Source organism: Python bivittatus, unplaced genomic scaffold, assembly GCF_059951505.1.
Source record: "Python bivittatus isolate LINGU-HERP-01145 unplaced genomic scaffold, Pbiv_v1 ctg000330_np1212, whole genome shotgun sequence".
NCBI lineage: Eukaryota > Metazoa > Chordata > Lepidosauria > Squamata > Pythonidae > Python > Python bivittatus.
This window is the reverse complement of record NW_028277058.1, coordinates 10,430,123-10,454,404: the sequence shown is the minus strand read 5'-3', so window position 1 is coordinate 10,454,404 and position 24,282 is coordinate 10,430,123. Positions and strand designations below refer to the sequence as shown.

Below are 24,282 nucleotides of genomic sequence, written 5' to 3'. Positions count from 1 at the left end.
CAACAAAAGAGAAAGTGGTAAAGGAGGGGCAGGAAATGAGCAAGAAGGCCATCAACCCCCTGAAGTTCACTTTGGGATCAATCTTTTGCTATACTGACAGCATTACTTTCTTACTTTCTCCACAAATATTACTTTTGTCCCTAATTAATCTATGCCATCCTGGGGCTCCTTCTAGAGGAAAAAGCAGTTCTGGAAAAAAATGAGAGAGAATATTCTATTCCCCAGCCAAGATTCCAACAGAGGCCTCAAGGTCGGGCTAGCGATTGATGGTGGAGGCAGAAGAAGAGCAGCTAAGACTTCTCGGTAGCACAGGATAGCTGGCTACTTGCTTGCAGCATCTGTTGCAAGCCACAGATGAATCCCATACCCGAGGCTAGCCCTTCTGAACATTAAGATGTTGTGTTTTGAAGCACCGAGTTCAAGCAGAGCAGGCCATCGCAGAAAGTTTGGTGTTACCCCAAGGAAAGGAAATGATAAAAAACTGTATCATGTGAATTTCACAAGATTTCTTTTATCTACACAGCTGCAAGCAATTGTTGAAAGATTCTATCCTATATATATATTTAAAAAGTTAAAATCATTATTAACCATAATTGAAAACAGTATGAAACAGAATATACACAAAACAACCAGGTGAAAAACCTTTGCAGTTTAAGCTAGATTGCTTCCCTTGATAGATCAGTAATTAGAAGTTTGATGAATATCTCTCAATTCTTCACTGAATAGTTTAGCTTGATTGTTTGAGGCCAGTTTTGTGGAGAGAAAGACAGTTATTTTCTTCATTTTAAATCTCAAAATAAAATCCATGTTTTTACTCTTTAAAATGTGAATAATAGAAACAGTTATAGAACAAATGCAACTTCTCTTCCTCAAATTATATTGGCACAATGAGGGTAGACTCCTCAAGAAGTAATTAAAAAATCTTTTACAGGTAGTCCTCAACTTACGACCATTCATTTAGCAACCATTCTAAGTTACGATGGCACTGCAAAAAGTGACTTATGACCGGTCCTCGCCCTTATGACCATTGCAGCATCCCTGCAGTCACATGATCAAAATCTGGGCGCTTTTTAATTAATTAATTAATTAATTAAATGTATATGCTGTCTATCTCTCCCAGAGGGCGACTCTGGGCAACTGGCATGTATTTACAATGGTTGCAGTGTCCTGGGGTCATGTGATCACCATTTGCAACCTTCCCAGCCAGCTTCTGACAAGCAAAATCAATGGGGAACTGCGTGATTCACTTAATGACTGCATGATTCACTTAATGACTGTGGTGATTTGGTTAACAACTGCTGCAAAAAATGTAAAATCAGGTGTGGTCACATGATGCCTCACTTAATGACTGCACTGCTTAATGACAAATTTTCCAGCCCCTATTGTGGTCGTAAGTCAAGGACTACCTGTATCCTCCTTACCACAGCCCCCATCTCTATACTTTATGAATCAAAATGGACTGAACATGGTATTGGAAATTATTAATTAAAAGCATAAGCATATAAAATCCCTCAATAATGCATTGCTTGTTTGTAATTGACAGATCTGTGGAGTCTCTGGGTTTATTATCCCCTTCTCAAAGTACCAGTTTGGTTCTGAAAACATGGTGGTGGGGACTGAATTGACAATTACATAATTTGATTGTTTTCTTAAAAATGAACAAACAAGGGATGGAGAATTCTAGGTAACATGGTTATTGTGGAAGCAAGTCATGCTTGTTATGGTGATATTCTTATATTCTTAGCAGTAAGTCAAGCAGGTGTGGTAGAAGACTATTTCACATTCTGCTACAGACTTAAAGTCTTCATTTTTTATGAACTAGATTTAATCAGAAATTCATACCTAATTCCCTACAATTTTGAATGAGCTTTTTCTTTAGAGATCAGAAAAGGGAGAAGAAGGAAATGAACTTAACAATATCTTCTTTAGCACTCTTTTGGACTGTAGCAATCAAATGATAGCATGGGGTGTGTAATAGTGGCAACACAGAAAACCATTTTGAGAGTAAAGCTCTGGAAAAGATTTCTATTTCAGGAGTACAGTTATTCATTAAAGATCAGCTGAGTACTGTGAACTATCTGGTTATTCATGATATTGCATTGTTCTTCTTAGCAATGCTTACATTTCATCTTGTTCATGACCTCATTTGCAATTAACATGATTCCAAAATAGAAAGCAATCTCTCTGAAAAACCCTGAAACCCCATAGGTAGATTGCTGTATGCAAAATTGGACACAAATATATTTTGTATAGGGAACCTGAGATCAATGTAGGGATGCATGAATGAAGCAGCCCCATGAGGGGCCTTAGAAAGTCTTCTAAAACAACATATAAACATTAAGCAGTAATAGTTGCACTGCATATTAATTAAGCATAATGTTCAATCCATACTGATTTCAAAGATCTTATAAACAAGCAGAAGCTTTGAATTCACTGAGGGAGTTGTGTAATAAAATTAGGAAACATGAATAAGCTTTGTGGTTTCATATGCAAAAGTTAGCAAGCATGAAGCATCTGGAAAAGAGAATTGGGCATGCAGTGATGAAAAATGGAAGGAACAAGGGAGAAAAAACAGCTTCTGGCATCAGCTTCAGTTTGTGGAGATGGTTAATAAAGAATTCATTACCAAACTCTCCCGTACCCATTCACATTACAAACAAACCACATGGAATCACATAGGTTGATTGAAAGGATGTTTTTTAAGACAAAAGTAGAAGAAAAAGGTAGAAGATATAAGCTCAGGGGCATGGGAAATTCAGTTGATCACAGCATTATAAAAGTTCTATTTCTAGATTATAAACCCAAAGGATATTCATTGGCTTTAAGACAGTTGATTTTAATCTTCAAAACAACTTCCATAAAAACAGTCATAGGCAAGAAGTACTAAAGTACTAAGGTGACAGTCTGTTCATAAAGGTGTAAAGAAGTATTAATTCTTGTCTTTGCTTTCCCCCCCGTTTTCTTCTAGATAACTAATCATTTTGGTAAAGATTAGAGGACAAAGCAATTCATTTATTCCAGATCAGTGAAGCAAAGCCTCCAAAAACTTCATGTACAATTTTTGGTGGTGCAGAGGAATGCTACTGGACGCATGCAACATAAAGAGGAACTGTGGTCCTATTGCCAACTTCATTTTAAACTATTACTGAGAATACTCAATTCCATTCAGGTATATATTACTCTTAACACTGAAAAATTTGTCTTGGGCAGCATGTGGAAATGCCATGCGCATAAGTCTATCAAATTTTGACCTTGATTGCAACAAATCTAAGGGTTGGCTGCTCTAATAACTCTATGGAAGTAATTTATCTTGAATTCAGAGCTGGGAATATGTGGCACATACCTGCTGTGTGACAATCATGTCTTAAAACTTTCATCTGAATGTATTCAGATCAGTTTACACGTACAGTGGTAACTCTCCATTCTTTTTTCATGATCATCTTGGAGCTTATGTGCATACTGCAATGCTGAATCCCTGTACTAAGCTGAGTTACATGAGTACATGGACTACACAAGCCTATTGTGATTGCTGGGATCATGGTGGCACTTTAGAAAGACAAGAGCACTCGTTTCAATCCTCTTCAAAATATTTCTGCCTTGTCCACAATGTATACTTTTGGTTTTAGTTGACCCAGGCCTAAGGAAGCAATCATATAGCACAAGGACAAAGCATATGATCTGCATGCAGTGGGTCTCATATTCAATCTCTAGCAATTTGAGTTAAAAGGAGTAAATAGCAGATGATATGGAAAGCCTTTTCCTGAGACTTTGCATGGATGAAAAAGCAGCCAAAATGCATTCCTGTAAGCAAGTGGTGTTGCTTAAATGCAGACTGTCCAAAACACAGCTTCCCAGCATTTTTCCGGACATTTTAATAACATAAGCTAAAGCACCAATAGGCAATTTTTATTCTGCCAAGTCCCATTTTCTCAGAGGTAGAAAATTCCACAGTGGTTGAAGCCAGAGCCTAAAGTGGATGGGAATAGCCATTATTTCTCTGGTAGGTCTTTTTCACTGACATCATCTTCTTTCTTTTTATCAAACTGCAGGGGGAAAAAACACCTATCTCTTAAAAGAACAACACGGGACAGGACCAACTTATGAAGTTGGGTGAAACCCTCAGCTCACGTGACATCACAAGTGAGGCAATGGATCACAGTGCCTCAGACCATGTGGAATTACAAACATCACATGAAAAGTAAATATAGTATTAAGGTGAGAATGCAACAATGGTATTTCACCCCAGAGGCCTGGTTAATATGTGAACCATTTGGTTATTAATTGATGAAGAGGAATTTTAGAAGTTACACTGTCCTGGCTTTATCAAAACAAAACATACCCATAACTATGTTTAAGTCTGATTTTATCACTGAAAGTTGAGAAGCAATTGCTCAAAAACATGTTTGACTTATTAAACTCCTCCCACATTCATAAATAAAAATATGGCAAAACATTAAACCTAAGCATAACCACAATAAGTTCACCTATGGCTATCTGATTAATCTAACAGATCCTTTCAGAATAATTAACTTACCTTCAGTTGAAGAACACTTGACAGTTAATGAAGAGCTAGAACTTTACACTGAGTTTCAACAGTTTGGAACTAAACTGTAAACCATTTTAGACTGAAAAATAATTGTGCTTAATTGAAGCCAGCTATTACTATTAATAAGTCACAAACTAACCTGATAACTAGCTGGTTAGCTGGTTTTCAGAAGCATGAAATATCTGGCAGGCAAATGAAAACAGCATTTTCTCAGAATATTGCACACACACACAAAGTGTGTGGGAGTGTAAGGATTTTGTGAATAAAGTGGCAAAGAGTTATGGCTATAATCCTATAGCCATTTTCAGTTGCACTATAGCAGACCATTCTGTAGATCTATTAGTAAATTTTCATAAGTACTATATTATAGTACTTGTATAGAGTGATTCATAAAAATAATGAAACTTCCCATTTATTACTTGTTTTAAATGTTGCTAAATTTTGACAGGGACCCCAGATCTGATCTACTTTATCACACAGAAGAAAACTTTAACAAACTGTTACTTAATTTTATTTATTTTATTGCTTCTATCTTCCCAAAGAATTTATTAGAAACCAAATGCATAATACATTGGATCAGACCACGGATTTAATTCACTCAGTTTTATATTAACTGCAGCAATTCTCCAGCCAGAAAGGTGGAAGTAGAAGCCTTACGCAAGCATGGCCTCCCATGGTCTGTCCTCACAGAAAATGTAAACATGACATTAAATTATCATTAGAAATTGTTAGAAAATGAAGTGCTTTCCAGCTTCATTCCCAGTCAAACAAAAGTTGGTTAATATAAAAAAGTCCTGCAATGCTTTTAAAAGTCACACCATGAAAAAAGTGTGTAATTATAAGAAAGCCACTGAATACTTTCTTATATGTCCCTATTCCCACATACTTTACACAAATATTAGAGCAATCCTGCATATTTTAGGACTTGTCCTCCAATTACATCAGACTTTAGGCATTTAAGACTCATGCTGTCCATGATTTGCTCTGCATCACCACTTTCCAAATTACAATTAAAACTTGCTCTTCATAAGAGGAGGGATAATTTTTTGACCTTTGAATTGATATTCCAAAGTTTTGAGGATAAGGGGCTGGATGTGTAGTAAGCATGAGCAAATTAGTTATAGGTAGTCCTTTTTATCCAACCACAACAGGAACTGGAATTTAGGTTGCTAAGTGATTTGGTCGTTAAGCAAATTGGAGCTGATTTTACAACCTTTTTTATGACAGTCATTAAGCCAATCATGTGTTCATTAAGTGAATCGAGCTACCCCAATGGTTTTTTCCAGAATTCACTTAACAACCATGTGATTTGCTTAATGACAATGTGATCTGCTTAATGGCAGTGGTGATTCACTTAACAACCATCATAAAAAGATCAAAAATCACAATCACGTGACTGCAGGGGGTTGGAAAGCACTTTTCCCAAGCCACTGTAACTCAGAACCATCGATAAACGAACAGTCATTAAGCAAGGACTACCTGTATATGTATATCATGCTAAAGTATAGAACTATATTTATTCTTAAAATTGTAAAATTTCATTCAGAACATTACATTAATATAGCACTGATAGAGAAAAGGAAGGTTTCCTCAGTGATGGATGTTTGCAGGATAGCTTCTATTTTATAATAATCCCCAAGTGACTCTTCTAGACCCACTCAGTAAGGATGCTAGCTATTGCAAACTTCACTTTCATTTCAAAGCCAAGGAAAGCTCATTAAAGCAGACACTATTGTGAAACACAGGGCTGCATGATCCTATCAGTGCCCTGCCCAAAGAATAATGCAGAGCTCAACCTATAAGATGCTTGCCACCAATCAAATATTTGGTGTTCACAGCATCTTTCAGAAATTTCTCAAGCTACTAAGAATATATAGTGTAAATGTGACTGGGTTGCCCTTGTTCCCCTTAATGCAAATCTCCCTTGGGCACTACACTGACTGTGTAATGATATAGAAATAAATTAAATCAATCGCATTACAGAAAAGTAGAGAAAACACACCATAAAAAACCAACAAAATATTTTCATTAAAAAAAAAAATCCCCACCTTCTCCCACTCAGGGAATGTAGTCTTCCCCTTCCTCTGCTGTTCTTAAACAGTTGCTAAAGATTTATTGCAGACAGCAGAGAACAATTGACCTTTTCTCTTTGGCCAATTTGTTTTGTATTGTTATGAAAGTGTCATTTTAAAATGCTACAACTGATTCAGGAGCAATACTTCTTCCCCAAAAGGGCAGGATATAAATGCTTCAATCATAGTTGAACCATCATTTGGTTTCTTGGCAGTTTTCTTTTATCAGATAAAGCAGCTAACAAAGATGAAGCAAAGACAGGTGAGGAGCAAGAGCAATAAAGGGTTTTCTGACCTTTCTCTTCATTTGGTCTGGGTTTTTTTATGGGCATGGAGAGATTTTTTAAAAATGGCCAGTACCCTCAATTCTTAGGGCACAAAGAACTGTGAAGGGATAGATTAAACAGCCAAGCCTCCCTCCATACTCCAACACTGAACAGCACATGAAGTTATTTCACTGTTAATTTTAAGACAACGCCTCTAAGACAAGTTGCCACGGTTGAGGAACCCTGCTCTAAGACATTCCTTCAACTTCTTCGAAAAAAGAGAAAGGTTGGCCACAAGAAATAACTGGAATCTATGAAAGTGAATGAATTTCCCATACCCCTGAAACTTAGAAAGGCATTAAGTGGAAGTGCAATGTGACACAGGAAAAGGAAAAAAAGAAAGGAAAGGAAAAGACAAAAGAGAATCTTAGGGAAAAGGAATCTATGGGGAAAAAAACATATATTTATATGACAATGTAAAAAAAAAAAAGGAAGGAATTTAGAGGGTATATCCCCTTTTACCTGATGCTGTTACCAGGAGCCTGTCTGAATCACATGGTCTACAGGATGAAGCACTAAGAGGGTTTATGGAAGAACTACAGGCAATGGTGGTAGGAATGACAAAGGAGCTTTCGGAACATGCAGGTGGGCTCAGTCGAGGGGACTGGCAAGGCCAGGCACCCACCTGAGGTAGGTCCATGGATGGTATGGCACAGCCTGCAGATGCCACCGATAAATCTATTGTGGGTTTTGGTGGCAGCTGTGGTGAGGACCTAGACATAACCTCTTCATTTATTACCCTGATTCCTTGAGGCGAACAGGAAGAAGGTGAAATCAGGAGTTTGCCCTCAGTTTTGGTGCCTACATTAGGGGAGCGACCACTATCCATAATTACTTTAAGCTGTGGGTGTGGCGGAGAAGGAGTCTGTGAAAGGCCTGGCTTTTTGGGAGGAATAGGCGGAGGATTTCCTCTGTCAATCCTTGAAACACTGGGCGTCTTTAAACCCATTCTATTAATTGGGGGAGGATAAGTGCCAACATCTATTGAATGTGACATTCCTGGACGTCCAGGTGCCACGCCCTGAGGACTGGTGAATCTTGAAAGGACTTGGGTGACTGTATTCCGAGCCAGCTGCTTGGCAACAAGGTTGTCTCGACTTGTGGGTGAGGCATCTCTTGATGTAGGGCTTTGAGTCGTGTTTCCATTTTGGTCTTGATCATTAGCATTGGTTTGAAATCGAAATCTGGCAGCCTGGACCCGTGGGTTCAGAGCTTGATGCCCAATAGTGCTGATAGATGGAGAATGTGGAGAGGGAACAGATGATGCTTGCAAGTAGCTTTGAGGTGCTATACTGGGAGCCGGAGAGGGTGCAACGTGATCTGGAAACGGGGAAGGCAGACTGGCTAAGTCGGGTGAAGCCACTGGTCCGTTCTCCTCGATTCGGGTTTGACTATGAGATAGGTTGGAAGTTACGGGGGATAGGAGCAGGTCGCTGCAGGAAGAATGCCTGTCAATGATGGGCTTCACAAATGCTGCATTGGAGGATACATTCCCTTTTGTGTGCCCTGAAAGCAAAGGGTGGATAGTTGAAGGCTTTATGGGTACTGTTAAAGGCAACTTTCTAACACTTTCGATTCCACTGTCTATTAATACTCCATCTGTCTGGCAGGAAAGTGTCCTCAAAATTGGTCCCTCTGTTCCAGTGGAGACAGAAACGAAGCCTCTCTCTTTATTCCTTCGTGGAAGGGAAAGGTGGAGTTTTGCATCACTTTCCTTGTTCAGCTGCTCAATTGTTTTTCTCATTCTCTCCCTCTCTTCTTTGAGGTCACTCGTGTGAGCTTCTTCTCTGCTAAGCCGGGCGTGCAGCTGCTCCCTTTCCGTGTCAAACTCGGAGAGCTGCTTTTCCATTTGGGCTTCCATCTGTGTGCTCCTTTGTTTCTCCACTGCAAGAGATTCCTCCAACTCCCTGGCTTTCTTTTTTTCTTCCTCAAATTTGGCCATGACTTCTTCTAACTTCTGGGCCTCTTCTACCATTTTGCTGGATAATTGTTTGCATTCTTTCACTAGCATCAGTACAACGTGTTTATTCTTGCCACGCTCCTCCTCCAGCCGAGCACAGAGCTTCTTATGTTCCATTTCAAGTGCTTGCAACTGCAGTTTCTCCATTTCCAACTACGAAAAAATGTAGAGTAGCTTTATTACTACGAGAAATATTCAAGGTATTTAGGGTGCACACTCATAAACATTAATGGTATCTGAATTTAAAAAAAACTGCTATACTGTTTTCAAATAAGTTTAAATGAGGGTGAAAGATTTGGTTTGCCTGGTTTTCCAGAAAGTTTAAACAGATAAGGAAAAAACTTATAAAAAATGTCTCAGTTCTCTGCCTGTGTTCTCTTACTATTTTGCTTTAATAAATATTAAAAATGTACTATTCCAAGGTCTTGAGAGAAAGCTGCCATATGTGACCTCAGGAAGAAGGCTTCACACGGCTAGCAGCTGCCTCATAAAGGTCCAGACTGGGTGTACTTGATCAGAAATGGGAGCAAGATGGCAAGGGTCAGCTGGGAAAGGCAGAGCACAGGGTGGCAGGGCCTGCAGAGTGCAGAGGGCCAAAAAGGCAAAGATGGGGAGGGTGGCTGGCTGACACTACTGAAGGCCCTGGACCTCTACTTCAGCCCCAGTGCTATAGCTGAGGAGTGCTGCTGTGCAGGGCAGCTAAAAGGGCAGAGATGGGGAGGAGATAGGCGGGTGGGTAGAGTTGAAGAACCCCTGCAGTTCTAAGCATGGGCAAGCTGCCAAGGGCCATAATTTTGATCATGTGACCCACAGGGGAGCTGCAACGGTCATAACTTCAGGGACTGGGTGTAAAGTACCATTTATTCAGCACCACCTAACTTTAAACGGTTGCTGAATGAGTGGTCATAACTCAAGGACTACCTGTAATTTCCCCATGACTTGATACCTTTATTGATGCTTCACATTTAGAAGCTTGGGAATCTCAGTAGAAGCCTTTACCATTGTGACTACTGCTGGGTAGAGTGCAAAGAGTTACAACAGATAACAATGAAGCTCCACATTATGTGTGTCTAAGAGTTGCATACTCAGAGGACTATTTTATTCATCCTTGAAATCCTTTAGTAAATACTCTTTTCCTTCAGAAATGGTATCAAGATGCCACTTGCAATTGAGCCTATATAGTGGTTTAATTATTGTTACAAATTATTGCTAAAGCTCCAAAATTATAAGTTATGTTATTATTATGTTAATTCCAACCATTTTTATGTGAAAAGACTCAATAGAAATCCAATAAATAGTATCACAGATTTCAGAGGTAGCAACATCTAATTTGTCAAAAAATATATTGATGTACTACTACTCAACTACTCAGGTTTGCTTATCTTGCCAGTATAAATGACTCATCTAATACAGAAGCTTCTTTACTGGTTTGTTTAGCATGACATCTGAATCAGGACATTTACTTGCTCCTCTCCTAACAACCTAGAGTTGGCTGGCATAGCTGCAATTCTGTGATGGACTGGAATGGAGGAAGGGGGGTGAAAACGGTGCTCTGGAGATAAGCGGAGAAAGCTGGAGCATCCCTAAACATTCCAGAAGATAGTAGAGAGTTGTGCCTGGGAACTACTGGTCAGTCTGAAAAGATTCTGTAAATAAGCGCTAGCTAATAAACCTTGCTGATTGAACCTACACGGTCTCCAGGAGTTCCTTGGGCTAGGCCTGACAAATTCCCCTATTTCCAAATTCCATTATATTGTTCCCACAAGCAACAAGTCAATGAATTCAATACAATGCCAAACATGATTCTAATAAACTTTCAAGACTAAACACATAATCAAGGAGAGATAAATCCTACATTTCTCTCAAAAGGGCTATCAAAATAAACCAATGAAGTTTTGTAAGCCATAGGCCTATGCATTTAAATTATTTAACAATCATTCATGTAGCTTCCCTGTGCATTGGCTTTAGAAAGCATCTGAAGCCTCTTGAAGATTTGACATAGCCACATTTAAGATCTCCTATGTCCCTACTCAAGAGATGATGCCTCCAGAATAGATTGTTCAGTATTGGGATACCAAATCACAAAACCTTTCTATTGAACATTATATCATATATTTTATTTATACACATACACACACACACACACACACGTTATATATATAATATATAACATATATAACATTATGATATATTTGAACGTCTGATGCTCAGGTATAAGAAGCACATTTGGTTTGGAATTCTAAAACTGGCAGCATTTTCTTCTCCTTTCATGCCCCCCAACTATACAGAATCAAGGACCTTCCACATGTTCTTGGACTCCAACCCCTATTAGCTTCCGCTAACTTGGTCAATTGCTAAAGATCTTTAAGGACCCAGGTTCCTCATGCCTACTTTACCTCTCAGAAAGAATAAAAGCCCTCTGTCTCTCCCAGTAACCAAACCACGGCCACTCCTATATCTGTGGACTGAGAAGGAGCAGATCTTTGCTTTAAGCTTCTGATCATGATACAACTTCAGGAAAAATAAGAACATTGATTAATTACACTCAGGACAAATTAAATGTGGTTGCCTTTTTTCCCCCTCTACTTGCTTTCATATACTGTATGTAAGAATGCGTATCTATATTTGCATATAAAAATTGCAGTGAGATAAGAAAAATGAATAAATGCAATACTTTCACTCCAATATTTGCAATTACCTTGTATTTGAAACATCAGGGAGGATTTCATATTTATCTGGATGCTAAAATTAAACTCATTTCAGAGTTGTAAAAAGATACTATAAGGTGAATATATTTTATATATCCTGCGATCCAGGGAGCCAGTTCATCCAATAGATAGGTAATGGGATATTCAGCATTTTAGTTCTAGGTCACTGATCCTACTTTAGCCTTGGTTGCTAGCAAAAGGAAAGATATTACATATAAGTGAATTCTGAGTGGTCTGCTGTTCACCAATGGCACTTGGTCTCCTTTTTCCACCATCGAGGAAACTGATAGCTGTTTGGTCTGCTCTTCTGAAAGATTTTTCCCCTTATTATCTGTGTACCTTCCCCCCACAATTTTCTTTCATTTTGCAGAAGGCTTTAAATAAAAACTTGACTGTTCTGAATTTATTTTAGTTTTGCTTAGTAGAAACAAAATAAACGATGTAGAAGAGAAAAGACAGGAAATAAAACTGCTTGTCCAGAATGCTAACTCTAGAGATGAATATTCTAATGCACATTGGAAAAAAAATGCTAGGCAAAATATTAGTTATAACAATGAAGTATACTTAACAAATAAAATGAAATTAACTGTATGAATGTATTTGTTAATTGATTTATTTACCAAGCAGTAAAATAAATAAATAAATAAATAAATAAATAAATAAATAAATACTCAGTATTTTACTAGTGCAAGTTTAGAATCCAAAATAGAATAAAACCAGAAACAGCACAAATGCCACAGCATGGGGGAGCATCTATGGCACGTTGCTGTTGGAAGGACAGGATTTTGGTTCCTCTGCTCCATGTTCCACAGAGAAGACAAGCAGACTGGGAAGAGCTATTGAAAAGATCTTCTCTTGGTAGTCATTCCCACGCCTCAGTTGGTGGGGCACAGGAAGAAAGACTTCAGAAGATGATCTTAAGCAGAGGTGTCACAGGGTGTGGTCAACAAAGTCAAGAAAGCAGCCATGACAGTGCAATTGAAGCTCCAGACTACTTTTTATGTGCCATGCACCCCTGAGAAGAGAGCCAGTTTGGCCTAGTTATTAAGGCATCAGGCTACAAACAGAAGACCTTAAGTTCTACTCCCACCTTAGGCACGAAGCCAGCTGGGTGACTTTGGGCCAGTCACTCTTTCTCAGCCCTAGGAAGCAGGCAATGGCAAACCACTTCCAAAATCCTGCTGAGAAAACTGCAGGGACTTGTCCAGGCAGTCATCAGGAGTCAACACTGACTCGAAGGCATATATATATATATATATATATATATATATATATATAGATAGATATATATATATGTATGTATGTATGTATGTATGTATATGTATACATACATACATACATACATTACACACACACACACACACACACACACTGATAAGGCCATTTAGGCATATTCAAATAGGCTGACAGTATGACATTTAGGGACTTTAAACAAGACTTTCTATCAGCACTTTCCACTGGACTTGCAAAGAGATTAAAGCCAGCCCAGAAGGGAAAGCACTGGTATATCATGGGATTAAATATAAAGACTAAACTAATGATAACAGGTACAGTAACAAGCCTTAGAACTGACACTGAAGACATTGAATTTGTGCATAGTTTCTGCCTTTCAGGATCAATTATCAAGGAACCAGTGGTCAAGAAACATGTCTTAGACTAGCACTTGGTAGAGCAGCCATGAAGGCCTTGGAAAAGCTGTTCAGATGCCATGATATGTCTACACCTATAAAGATCAGAATCATCCTAGCAGTGGGTTTCCCTGTGACACTCTAGAGAACAGAAAGTTGGACTTTGAAGAAGTAGGACAGAAATAATATTGATGCTTTGGAATGTGGTATTGGAGAAGACTCCTGAGAATACCCTGGATAGCCAAGACAACAAAAAATGAATAATCAAACAAATCAATCCAGTATTCTCTCTTGAAGCACGCATTACCAGGTTCAAATTATTGTATTTTGGACACATTATGCAAAGACCCCTGAGTCCCTTGAGAAGTCTGTAATGCAAGGAAAGGTGGAAGGAAACAAGGAGGACGACCAGCAGCAAAGTGGATGGCCTCAATTAGAGTGCTGATGGGTGGCACTGCTGGGAGACTTGAAGGGCCTGGTTGTGAATAGATCATGTCCACAAAAATCTACTGATGTGGTTGCTAAAAAGCTGACACCAATTTGACAGTACAAATTAATTAAAAAATGGGGTATACATAACGTAGTAAGTAAGAAAGGAGGATTAAAAATGATATGTATTCCCTTTCTTAGCAAACAAAGGATCTTATTTCAGGAGAACTATACAGTTACTGAAACTGCATAGATTTTTATTGGCGTCATGTAAAGGAAACAGGGGCCTTTTGAATCATGTTTCCCTTCAATGTAGCAATGCCCTTCCTATGAAATTTTCAGCCAGTGTACCAGGCTCATCTCTGGAGTATCTTTAGATTTGTCAATCTGTCAGTGGAGTGGCACTTCCACAACATCTCACAGATTTTTGGAAGCCAGAAGATGGGATGAACAATAGCAGTATCAATAGAATTAGGAGTAATAAAAGCAAACTTTCTCATCTGTAGAAAAGTAATCCCTCAAAAATGTCTACCTTGCACACACTAAGCCACTTAAATATATTAAAATCATATTGTACTACACAAATCAGAATGTTGGGTAAGGTGAGGAAGAAAAGAGGATAGATAGTTTTTGATAATTTTTAAATAATTTATTTACAAAATGAAACTCGGAAGGAAAAATTGAAAGATTCCTTACTCCCCATTAGGTGTTTGCAGTGGTAGGCTGCATAGATTGATCTACTTTAGTTTTGCTTTTTTTTTTTTTCCAACAGTACGATTGTTTTTAACATACCATATTGTGAGATTGTTCCATACTGAATTGAGTGCATTTTTATATATGTCTTGTAACTGGACTGAAAATGAAAATTAGATTATATGAAAAATAACAACAAAACCTAACCCCAAGGGTCAATTTTATCCCCTTTTAACCCTACACTGTTGAGTCTAAACTAAATCCATATATCCAAAAGGATCATAGATAACAAATATGTGTTTGCAATACTATACCACCTTATGTTCACCTGCTAGATTCCATTACAGAAAGAAAGGTAAGTTTGTGAAATGGGTAAGTGGCCATTTCTTCTATTTTACCTTATACAGATTTTGCATTACACATGAAGTAACCTTGCCAGTTGCCTGATCTTTGGTATGACTGTATCGATATTTTTATGGATCTAATTCTACTCCTCTCTGTCACAGAGAGATTTGATCTCAGATATTTGATCCCATCTAGGACAATTCTTTCCAACCTGGATCTTGCCAAATGTTTTGATACAATTCCCATTATCCCTACATAGCATAATCAAAGTATATAGGGGTTGCAGTTCTAAACAGGTTGGAAAAGACTGATTTAGTAAGCTCTGGACCTTTTCTTACCTATCAACCCATTATCATACTTTCAGCTCAGGATGCTCAAACTTCCTGTTTTCCAGTCCTAATATTAACCATCCTTCTAGATCAAACCTTGGAAACCCTCTGTTCAGCTCATGCACATTTTCTCTCTCTCTAATCCAAAGAAGCACAGCAGAGTTTTATTTTTAAATGCCAGCCATTTGAATCTTTGCTTTATTAGTGTAACTGCTATCTGCAGGTATAAAGAACAGGCTATTAAGCATGTTTATCTTTAATAACTTGGCAAAATGTACGTAAATAAAGTCCAAAGATAGTTTGGCTTCAGATGTCACACAACTGATCTAATTACGTTGAGTTGTCAACCATCAGCAGCTATATCAGACATATTGTGTTATTGTTAGTTTTTAGCTTGTAGCAAAGCTATGACCTTAGTCAGGTTCAAAAAGTGGCCACTTTGCCTTCTGCCCTGACTTCCAACACTGTTCCTGGATTGAGGGTTGCAACTTGACTGCAGATTATGAGTTCTATAATAACATGTGCTGTACATGTATTCCATTTGTGAAAGGGTAAAAAATGTAGCAAGAAGCATAAATTAATTTGCTGTAGATGATGGCATAATCTTAGAATGGGAATAAGGGAAGGGAGAATGATTTTTTTAAGATGGCATTTGCTGTAATACTTAGATGAAAAAAAAATGTTTGTGTCTTCAGCATTCAATTTATTAAGTTAAAGATTGGATGTCAGTCACAAACTATCATTCTCCACTCTCCTCCTCTCTGCATTAGGAAAAGGCACATTCATGAATAGAGGATCTTCCTGTGTGTGCATTAATGTTCCCTTTGATAACAGGAGTGGGAAAATGGGAAGTTAATTGGTAAACCCAAGGCCTTCCATGATTTCTAATGCAGAAGAAACATCTTGAAAGCTTGAGGTATTTTGCTTTCCTGTATCTTTGTTATAAGGTATCTGGACTTGGAACTACTAACACTTAGAACAATGATTTCCTAAGATTTAGAGCAGAACTGATGAAATGATGGCTGTCCAGATGTTTTTGAACCAACTACCATCAGCTTTAGCCTAATGGTCAATGATGCTGGGTTTTGTGAGTGATTAATTGGTAATTTCATGGAGACAATCTATATATCTATGTGACTGCTAAGATTCAACACCAAGTTGATGGCACGTAATTAATCAATCAAAGTTGTTAATTGGAGTTGTAGTCCAACACATCTAAAGGGCAACAGGTTGGAAATGTGATTTGTTCCTTTATAGCAGGGGAACACTATAATATCATCCCATATCAGGCTATAAACCAAGAGGTTCTCAGTTCCAATGTGCTACAGGTAGTCCTCACTTAGTGACCACAATTGGGACTGGCAACTCCATCACTAAGCACCACAGTTGCTAAGCAAAACATCACGTGACTGTGACAGATTTATGACCATATTTCCACTTTGGTTGTTAAGCAAGACATCACATGACCACAACTTGCAATTTCATTTCCACATACTCCATTAATTCTCCTTGTTGGAAGCCAGTTGTGAAGCGCGCAAATGGCGATCATGTGACTGCGGGATGCTGCAATGGTCATAAATGTGCGCCAGTTGTGAAGTGCCCAAATAATAATCACGTAACTGTGGGAGGCCATAAATGCAAGGACTGGTCACAAAGCTGGTTTTTTTTTTTTTACTGCCATAACTTTGAACAGTTGCTTAACAAGGCATTCAGTAAGTGAATACTACCTGTACATTCACAAAAAGGTGACCTTTAAGAAGATACTTTTTGTCTCTCAGATGTTCTACATCTGCTATGATCTACTAAATAGGGATGCTGAATCGTACAACAAAATTACCTCTGAAAGATCTTGAAGGGTACACTAATATGCCATCTATAATTGTGAATGACAGTAGTTCTAAAATTATCTCAGTAGAATTAACTTCTTAGCCATAAATTATACTGTACTTATCCATTAGCAGTTCACCATTAATAATAAAATACATTTAATACCACTAAAAGAGGAATTAATTTTGATATAAGTAACCCCGCCCCCTATTTTTCCTAGTAAGCATCTAGAAAAGAAAACAGTAGAAAGGATACCTTCTTTTGCCTATTTTCTGCAGTAACCAGCTGAGCTGCCATCCTCTCTTGCATTTTTCTGCAGTGCGCCATAACAGCTTCCAAAATAGCGAGTGGATTGGTACAGATGGACTTCTTCTCTTTAGCACTAGCCCCGGCTTCATAATCTCGCTGCAGAGCCAAAAATGGGTCACTAAGATTAAATCTGCCATACCGTTCCTGGATAAAAACCTCCTTCCTCCGTGCCTGAAGTATTAAATAGAGACAGAAACACAAATAATTAGAGGATAGTTAAATGATATGTTCACAGACTCAATCATCGTATATACCTGCTACGATAGGGCAGTCAACAATTGCACGTTCAGATGAATTACAAATTATTTCAGTGTCTTTAACAATAAGTCAATGCATTTTTGAATATATGTTTTATGACAGTTATCTCATCTCATTCCTTTGAAGCATGCCAATACCAGGAAGTAAATGTAGCTGTTAACAGAGACACATACAAAATGGAGAAATTACACTCTTAAAAACTCCTTGCCTTCTTAAAAATACTCAAATGTTCCTCTCTTTGAATGCCAAGATCTAAACCCAATGCTTCCTTCAAGATTGACATACAAATTTAGAACTCACTGGAAATTTCCTTAAACATTGTCCCTACAAACAGCTTAAGGAACATTTTCTAGTTTGTCTTTTTATAGTAATAACATCTTTGGCTGGCTGTAGAAAAAAATCAGTTTTACATGACTCACAAGTACCTTGTGTTTCAAAAATCTTAAAATATTTCCCATCGACTAGAAAGCACATTGATTTTGTTGCTGACATACTAGACAAAAATACTGTGAGGTAACAACAGTAAAGTATTACTGCATACCAAAAGGTCCTGACATTTATAATTATACGAGCACACATCTAGTTTATGTAGTCTATTTCAGATTTGTTTTAGGCATAGAAGAAGCAAACATCTAGAAATACATTTTTCTTACTGAAGTTTGAATTGTACAGTTAGAATTATACAGTTAGAAGAGTCATCAAAAACTGTCCAACATTGTCCTGACGTACGAAATTCACTGCATAGAAATATACAATAGTTCAGAAAGGTACCAAATTCATATATAAACTTGAATATGTGTATTTTTCCACTGTACTATTCAAGTGAGTTTCAATAAGGAATTGCCCTTTAGAGCAACATGAAAAAATAAAGAGGAGGAGGACAGCAGCTACTTAATTGCTTCTTAACTGTTTCTATTTAACTGGGAATCTCAGTGCAGAATTGTACCATTTTGGAGAAGTTTTATGTTTTAGGTATTCCTGGAAGAAACAGACCTAGGTCTCCTCTGAGTAGATCTAAGAAACATTTATTTTCCTTAATCCATTTTACATTAGTAAACATTACTACTACTTGCCCATGAAGGAAGTAAAGAAAAACTGCGTAAGTAAAGAAAAAATTATATGTGCTTGTATAATTATAAATGTCAGGACCTTTTGGTATACAGTAATACTTTACTGTTCCTACTCTCTTACAGTATTTTTGTCTAGTGTGTCAGCAACAAAATCAATGTGCTTTCTAGTCGATGGGAAACAATTTCTACTCCCTGAAGACAGGACCATCTCACTCGCATATCTTGCATCTACATTTTTCATATAAATAAAATGGATATGAAATTAGCAGAAATGTAGCATTCTAAAGTGACATTAAAGCATATATGTTGAAAACATTTCAAAACTGAACCCTGTTTTTATCTTTAAGGTTTACAAGAAATTTTGTAAAACAAAGAGATTTTACATTCTTTCTTAAATTTATATTCCATCAGCCTCACAGTTACAGGTAGTCCTCAGTTAATGACCATAATTGGGACCGACAACTCCATCACTAAGCGACACAGTTGTAAAGCAAAAAATGGTGACTGTGCCAACTTATAACAGCAATTCTGATTGCAGTCATTAAGTGCGACATCACATGACTACGACTTGTGACTTCCTGCTGGCTTCCCCATTGACTTTGCTTGTCAGAAGCTGGCAGTGAAGGTTGCAAATAGCGATCATGTGATGGTGGGATACTGCTACTGTTGCAATTCCACGCCAATTTCCAAGTGTCTGAACTGCAATCACATGACTGCGGGGACGCTGCAATGGTTGCAACTTCGAGGTCAGCGCTGTCATAACTTTGAATAGTTGCTGAACAAGTGGTCGCTAAGCGAAGACTACCTGTACTGCTGCCTCCCTCCCCCTGCCACCAGTATTGCACTGAGTTATCCTCAAAACAGTATTCTAACATTGATCATTTAGGTCAAACTGCTTGTGAATTGTAAACCTACATATACAATTATCAGGAACAAGCTGTGGGAAGATCCAGTCTTTGAACAGGAAAGGAAAAGAGGAAAAACTTCTGTCTCCATTACAGAACAAACCATAGTTTCTTATTTTTGTCTAAACTTGAAAAACTACTATTTGTTCTTACCTATAAAACAAATAAAATCAGGATCAAAATCAGGATCAAATTTCAGAAAAAGCAGAGTTATAAAGGAAGAAGTTCCGGGAGCTAAATTTCTGAAGAAAATGTGAATCTAAAATAACTAATACTAAATTTCACTATTTGCCATTTTCCTTTGTAATCGACTGAGAATCAGAGGCCATTTTCCAGAGATTATATTGTCAAATCACATATAATGTCAACTTACTTGCCTTGAATATTTGATTTTAAAATATGTGTTTTTACAGGAGTCTTGGTCATGAGTAAGTTTTCTTGTTGATCAAAGACAATGATTTTCCATGATATCAAAACCATTAGAGAAAGGAAAAAATGCACACTTTTCAGTTGTTTTCCCTCTTTCATAGCCAAGACTGCTCTGAAGTTATACAAATACACATGTTTTATCACATTTGCTTCCATAGTAACAGAATATTGTTACATATACAAGTATGACTTCATTGGAGAATTAGCTAGAATAGTGGTTGCCAAGGAAACCTCCTCTATTCAAAAAGTTTGCTTTTTTTAAAGTATGGAAGCAGTAAGAAAAATCAGGTTATGCTTCTTTAATATTTCTTTCTGAATGTTAATTTTGAATTTTTAAAATCATAATTATTAAATAAGATATTGTTTGTGATTATTATAAGGATATACACAAATATAATAGCTTTGCTCTGTGGTAGGCTGCGCTTACTGGCACCATGACATCATAGCTTCATCTCTGAAGACAAATCTGCAGTACAGCCAAGTTTTGATCAGTTACCCAGGTATGGCTATTTAACTGAAGGGCTGACAGCAAAAAATGAATATGGAAGCTTTCATGCAAATTCCCCAAATATTTAATCACCTAAATCTCACGTGCATTCCAACAAATATTGATTGAAGCCCTTTTCAATCCTTTGTACTCAGCTTGCAAAAGTCTAAAAAGAAGCTCATGGGAAAACTGGATTGTGAGATTTGCACATGCCCTTGTAGACTTTTAATTTTGCATATTCAGGCAAATCTGCAAATCTGCAAATAGCTGAATAGAAATATTATGGACTCTGGCATTAGAATTCTGGCTAAACATAAGCTAGGTTATCCATTTCATCTATACATGCATGCCATAATTATGCTGGTCTATGACTGTAATAAAAATGTGATTGATACATGCCACAATACACAAACATTCTCCTTAGAGAAATGAAAAATCCCAACTCAGGTTAGACTTTAGTTTATATGCAACTGTTTCCCAAAGGAAACTGTATTCAAAGTAATTCACAGTAAGTACATTATCAGTAACAACAAGATTCAGAATTTCCAAAATGTATTTTAAACATAATACCAGCATTTCAACCATGCATCAATAAAACGCATAAAATGTTTTTCTAATTATCAGGTAGGCCTTCATCAATCAACCTTCTAACAGGAATTCTCAAATCTTCAATAAATTCCTTTGGCCACACCCAGGTTACTTTCCCTTCTCCATTACCTTGCTCATATTATATATGCTTTCCACCTCATATGAATTTTATATCCTGCAAGTCCACTACAGCATTTCCTTTGGCAAAACTGTATTCTTAAAAACAAGCAAGATAACAATAATATCAACAACACTGCATATTTCTTAATTTAACCAGTTTAGTTACCAACTTTCATTTATATTAATACATATAGGAAACTGCCTGCAAATTGTTCTCTAGTGCTCCAGGATCAAGGAAATCAGAGCTGTGTGGAGATCAGCATCTACAGAATACATGGATAAAGTAATAAATAAGTACTATAAAATGATATGACTGGTCAAATGCATTTAGGGGATTCTGATGGTGAACAAGAACATGCAAAACAAAAGCCTAACTATTTAAAGAAATAATTAAACAAAAAAAAGATGGCAGCACTGTTCAGAATTATGAAGAGCCAACATAGAGAACCATATTGATAATCCGCATAAAATAAATCATATCCTCAAGCTCTAATTCAGAAAGATTATCATCTAAAATGACTACTGATAGGGCAAGTCTCAGACAAGCCAATATTCTGATCCTGTAAGTCATGCATGAATTACCAGGTGACCAGATATAAAGTCTGTACAAGAGTTGGATCCTTTTTTCATGACTAACATAGGACTAAAAATGTCATGGGTTAATAATTTGTATGGATCTATTTTGAAGGACGTGTCAATTATAAATTAGTACTTCTAATCACAAGAAGTAGAACTAACAAGAATTGGTTTCCTCCATTTAACTGAAAAACAATGCAATATACAATCATCTCTCTATAGTTACAAATGCAGGTATCATGACAATAACCAAGCCAACTTCCCCCCACCCCCACCCATCCCATGGGAGAAACAATACAGATATTAACATGAGGGGATGAATTACAAGGTGTGGAGTAGTACAGAAAATGTAGGAAAATATCACCTTCAAACAACTTCTTGGAGGCTGATATGCCTAAGAGATGCAGAATACTGAGTGTCAGTTGGAAAAGGTAAATGAAGAATGGCCAACATTGACAGAGAATGGAATGGCCTGTTACAGGAAGGTGTGGTAATCTGGTATCCTGAACAGGGGTATTCATATTAGAAATTAAGAGTTCATTTCAACACTTCACTGCAGGTCCTTCCTGTTTTTATATATCAGTAGCTTCAGAATGATTACACAGTGTGAGATAGAGTTTTGAGATTTTGACTGAGCTTCTGTATGAGCAATTAGTAGTTTCGGCCAAACTTCACTGCATAGTCAAGACTTGGTCCTGACTTTATGGTCTGAACAATCCATCTTTGTCTACTCACATAAAAGCAATGCCAAAAACAACAAACCCATTATAAATACAAGAGCAAATTGGACTGCTTCCTACAGTTGGGTGACCAACAACTCATTTTAAAATTTCTTGCAAAGCAGCCTTAAATGAAATAAAAATCATTATCAATCTATGCCCTTTATTCTAGTTGCTACATCTAGGCCACCAAATATTGGTGGAAAGGTAGATCAATAGCCTCCAGAACAATTAATAGGAAGACAATAGATGGGTAAATAAAAGAAAGCACACAATTACACTGGAAAGTATTGAAACCATAGAATTTGTCCAGATCCTGCAACTGTCTTGGCAGAAAAAACTTTAGAGGTCCATTTACTACAACTGGCAACAATTATCTTTGCCCCAGTGAACTAAATAAGCAAGTGTTTTCTGTTAAAAGGCAATATTGACAATAAGGTAAAAAATAAACTAAAACTGATATTAATTAGATAGTTGCTGCCTAAATGAAAACAGATGTACAGTTTAATAAACAGCTATGTGAGGCTCTATTTTTGTTTTTTATAGACTGTCTTGGTTGTACTAAGCTCTTGTTTATTTAACAATGATTTACTGACTAAAGCACAATCAGCTGGGCTCACAACATGTTAAGTCCTCCAAAATACATAAATATACATGGTGGCTTAGATCAATATGGAAACTTAGCCTTTGCCAACCCGATGACCTCCAAGTATGGTGGAGTCTAACAGCATGGCCTAAGTTGGCTGGAAATTATGGGAACTGAAGTATAATATATCTGGAGGCCAACAGATCAAAGGAAGCTTATACGTAAGTTATCACAGTGGAAAAGTCAATTCTAACATTTTGTTTCCTTACATGTGTTCCTGTAAACTATCCAGAAGAAGGCTCTCATCTTCCCTGCCCTGTGCCAGTAACATTTATCAGGAGACAGGTTATTCTCTTGACTCTGAATAAAAAAATGACTCAAACTGGCCTTAGTGCCTGAACAACACCTGTTTATACCACACAAACCAAAGAAAAGGAAAGGATAATAATTCCTGAAATGTTGCCCAGAGTTCTTGACAGATGGCCTCATTATCCTTGAATGTATGTCCTTTTTGACCCTTATTAGATCTTTGCTTTCTCTTTCCTATAAATTTGAATCTGTATTCTATAATCAAGTAGCAAATCCATTCTTCCAGCTGCAAATTCAACTACAGTATTCATCCAAATCTGTATAACTAAAATAGCCCCCTCTACATGCTGATATAGTATTGGCAAATATCAGCAGGCTTGGAGAAATCATCTCATTTGCAAAAGAACAAAACCTCTTTAAGAAAGAAAAGGGAAAGAATCCAGAATAACTTACGCAGGACTGAATGTGCCCAGATGATACAGAACACTGACCATTGGGGGTGGGATGAAAAATACTAGAGGGAGGGAACAGAATGGAATGGAACATCTGTTAGATGATATGGCTAAATAAAATTTTGTTTATAGTATATGTGGGCTTACTTACTTTGAGGAATCTATGAAATAATTTTGATTGTTAACCACCCAGAGCTTTCAGGAATGGGTGACATATGGAAAAGGAAAAGGAAAAAAGAGAATTGCTCTTGCTGAAAAGCTATATGATACAGACCTATAACGAATGTACAAAGGGCCCTGCCAGCAAACAACAAGACTATCAAATTACTATCCAGTCTACTCCATTGTCTACCAGATCAATCTTAACAATTCCATTTTTCCTATTTAACAACACTGAAAGCACCTCAGGGTTTGGCATTCAGTAGTCAAATATTCTTAGCTATTCAGTCTTTATATTATTCTCACTGAGAGGGGAAAATGTATATAGCAAGCCTTGAAGCATTATTTGAGCTACTTTGATATCATGTTTTCTTGGAAAGCAATTTAGAGCTGCGCTACAGAGAAACCAAAAATAAACTATGAGTAATTTACGTGTATTCAGGAGACATTTA

At 37.3% G+C, this 24,282-nt stretch overlaps 1 protein-coding gene across 4 annotated transcripts in view; it reads right to left on the bottom strand.

The window, feature by feature from the left end:
- Nucleotides 1-24,282, bottom strand: part of CTTNBP2 (cortactin binding protein 2) — a 107,688-nt gene that overhangs the window by 56,484 nt on the left and 26,922 nt on the right. For all 4 annotated transcript variants that reach the window (XR_003084100.2, XM_007422920.4, XM_025163193.2 and 1 more), the window contains exons 3-4: nt 17,119-17,343; nt 7,407-9,057 (exon numbers count right to left, since the gene is read on the bottom strand). Coding sequence is in view for 3 of the 4 variants with exons in the window: in XM_007422920.4 (XP_007422982.1) it covers nt 7,407-9,057; nt 17,119-17,343 (1,876 nt within the window). In the remaining variant the exon portion in view is untranslated. The remainder of the gene's footprint in view (nt 1-7,406; nt 9,058-17,118; nt 17,344-24,282) is intronic.